Here is a 2,500-nt window from a genome sequence, read left to right as displayed (position 1 = left end):
ACATGTTTTTAGTATCTTTATAACTCTGTAACCTTCAGAGACGTCATCATCGCTGATGTCATCACAAATAAACATCAGTAAATACACAGCTGAGAATCTTCAGTGTCAGTGATCCGGTGAGTTCACTGCAAACAGGAAGTGCTGTGAGCTCATTCAGCAGCTTCGTCACTGAATCCACGGGGACGCTCTGTTCACATCTCCCAAAGCATCATGGGAACTGTAGTAAAAAACATTAACAGGACCTTCTAACAACAATAATAATAAAACAGTGTGATATTCACCATCTTCTCCTCCCTGACAGCAGGGTTACGTAACAGGAAGCAGAGCGGAGCGTACAGGATGTTGATCACGCCGATAAACACCATGAGAGACGGAAAACCCACCGCCCGGACCAGAGCGCCGCCTGTGGACGGACCTGGACCAACACGAGACACGAGACTCACTGCCCGGCGTGCAAATGTGTCTGTTTACATTCTGCTATAAATAAGAACTTCATCAATTTATTTCACTTCCTTAGAATAACACGTTCTTAAATGATTTACACAAACAAACAAAAGCTGTCTGTTCTTAAATTAGCTGTCCACCATTTGAACCAGTTCTGGTCTTTGTACTAATGCTGTGTGTGTGTGTGTGTGTGTGTGTGTGTGTGTGTACGTGTGCATGTGTTACCTATAGCGAACCCCATACACAGCGCCACATCAGCGATGGCGTACACGCTGCCGTAGACGGAGGCGTGACGGATGTCGACCAGGTAACCCATGATGGCCATCATGGAGGAGTCGACCATACCTGCAGGGTCAGCACACAGGTGTGATCACAGCCCACACTTATTGATTATTGATTTATAAAACATCCAACCTGTTCACAGTGAGGTCATCAACATGCTGATAGTCACCTATAGCGAAGCCCAGACCTCCGTTTGGACCAATCAGACCGTAGATACTGGTGGCAAAAGGGACCTGACACACACGCAGACACACACACACACACACACAGACACTGCCTAAATTGGTTGTTTTCAACATGAAGTTTGGTGCGAACAGACTGAAGGACAGAATGTTGTACTCACACACAGCAGACTGATGCCCACGATGAACATCCCCAACATGGAGCAGAGCCACCTGGAGACACAAATACACATCAGTGTGTGTGTGTGTGTGTGTGTGTGTGTGTGTGTGTGTGTGTGTGTGTGTGTGCTGAGTGTGCAGGTTTATCAGAACCCTTCAGGATCAGGTCTGAACAGGACTCAGACTCTCTACATAAGTTAATCTGTTAATCTGCTGATTAAACCTCTTCCTCTGTGAGGCTCGTATGAACTGAACACACACACACACACACACACACACACACACACACACACACACACTGACCGCCCCATCTTGTTGGCGAGGACACCAAACAGGTTTGTTCCAATCAGGTAGGAGATGCTGGCAGGGAGGAAGGCCATACCTGCAACACAACACACACCTGTCAGAGAGGAAGAGGAGGAACACAACAACATGTGAAGTGTGACTGATATTTCAATCTGTGTGTAGTTTAATCCAGTATTTGATAGTAATCACAACTTCCGAGCTCAGGAAGTGAGACGATCAGAGGAGCACCTGAACGCAGCACCAGCGTAACGCTGTGTTGACGCTCTGTGTTTGGTCTCCACCAGCTGCTCTCTGATCAGTGACTGAGCCGGTCACTGAAAGCAACACCAGGTCTGATTATAGCTGCTCTGATCAAACACTGCAGGGTTGTAGACCAACAGGAAGTGAGTGTGAAGCTCTCAGAGTGTCAGTGAGAGACAGAGTGTTAGGACAGGAAGCAGGAGGCCTGTGCTGTTTCAGTCTGACGCTCACTCTCCTCTCTGTCTCGCTGACACACCAGGACCTCAATATGTACTCGAGTATGGCAGGAGGGCAGGAAGTGGACCGTACCAAGTTGCCACTTAGGGGAGCACATGGTCTGCATCATCCAGATGGGCAGAGTTGGCTCCAGGATGGCCACGCCCATGTTGGCGAAACACAGAGAGCCTGCAGACAGTCAGACAGACAGTCAGACAGACAGTCAGTCAGACAGTCAGACAGACAGACAGTCAGTCAGTCAGACAGACAGTCAGACAGACAGTCAGTCAGTCAGACAGACAGTCAGACAGACAGTCAGACAGACAGTCAGTCAGTCAGACAGTCAGACAGACAGTCAGACAGACAGTCAGACAGACAGTCAGACAGTCAGACAGACAGTCAGTCAGTCAGACAGTCAGACAGACAGTCAGACAGACAGTCAGTCAGTCAGACAGTCAGACAGACAGTCAGTCAGTCAGACAGACAGACAGTCAGACAGACAGACAGACAGACAGACAGTCAGACAGTCAGACAGTCAGACAGTCAGTCAGTCAGACAGACAATCAGTCAGACAGACAGACAGTCAGACAGTCAGACAGTCAGTCAGACAGTCAGTCAGACAGACAGTCAGACAGTCAGACAGTCAGTCAGTCAGTCAGTCAGACAGACAG

General features: G+C 48.6%; 1 protein-coding gene across 1 annotated transcript in view; it reads right to left on the bottom strand.

Moving 5' to 3' along the window:
* LOC119020254 (chromaffin granule amine transporter) overlaps nt 1-2,500 on the bottom strand; it is a 13,125-nt gene that overhangs the window by 2,374 nt on the left and 8,251 nt on the right. Inside the window, exons 12-17 of the mRNA XM_037099504.1 lie at nt 1,923-2,018; nt 1,371-1,449; nt 1,070-1,121; nt 896-959; nt 670-789; nt 282-415 (exon numbers count right to left, since the gene is read on the bottom strand). Of these exons, the coding sequence (XP_036955399.1) occupies nt 282-415; nt 670-789; nt 896-959; nt 1,070-1,121; nt 1,371-1,449; nt 1,923-2,018 (545 nt within the window). The remainder of the gene's footprint in view (nt 1-281; nt 416-669; nt 790-895; nt 960-1,069; nt 1,122-1,370; nt 1,450-1,922; nt 2,019-2,500) is intronic.

This window comes from Acanthopagrus latus, chromosome 5, assembly GCF_904848185.1.
Source record: "Acanthopagrus latus isolate v.2019 chromosome 5, fAcaLat1.1, whole genome shotgun sequence".
Taxonomy (NCBI): domain Eukaryota; kingdom Metazoa; phylum Chordata; class Actinopteri; order Spariformes; family Sparidae; genus Acanthopagrus; species Acanthopagrus latus.
The sequence above is the reverse complement of the archived record's forward strand: the minus strand, read 5'-3'. Positions and strand labels throughout refer to the sequence as shown.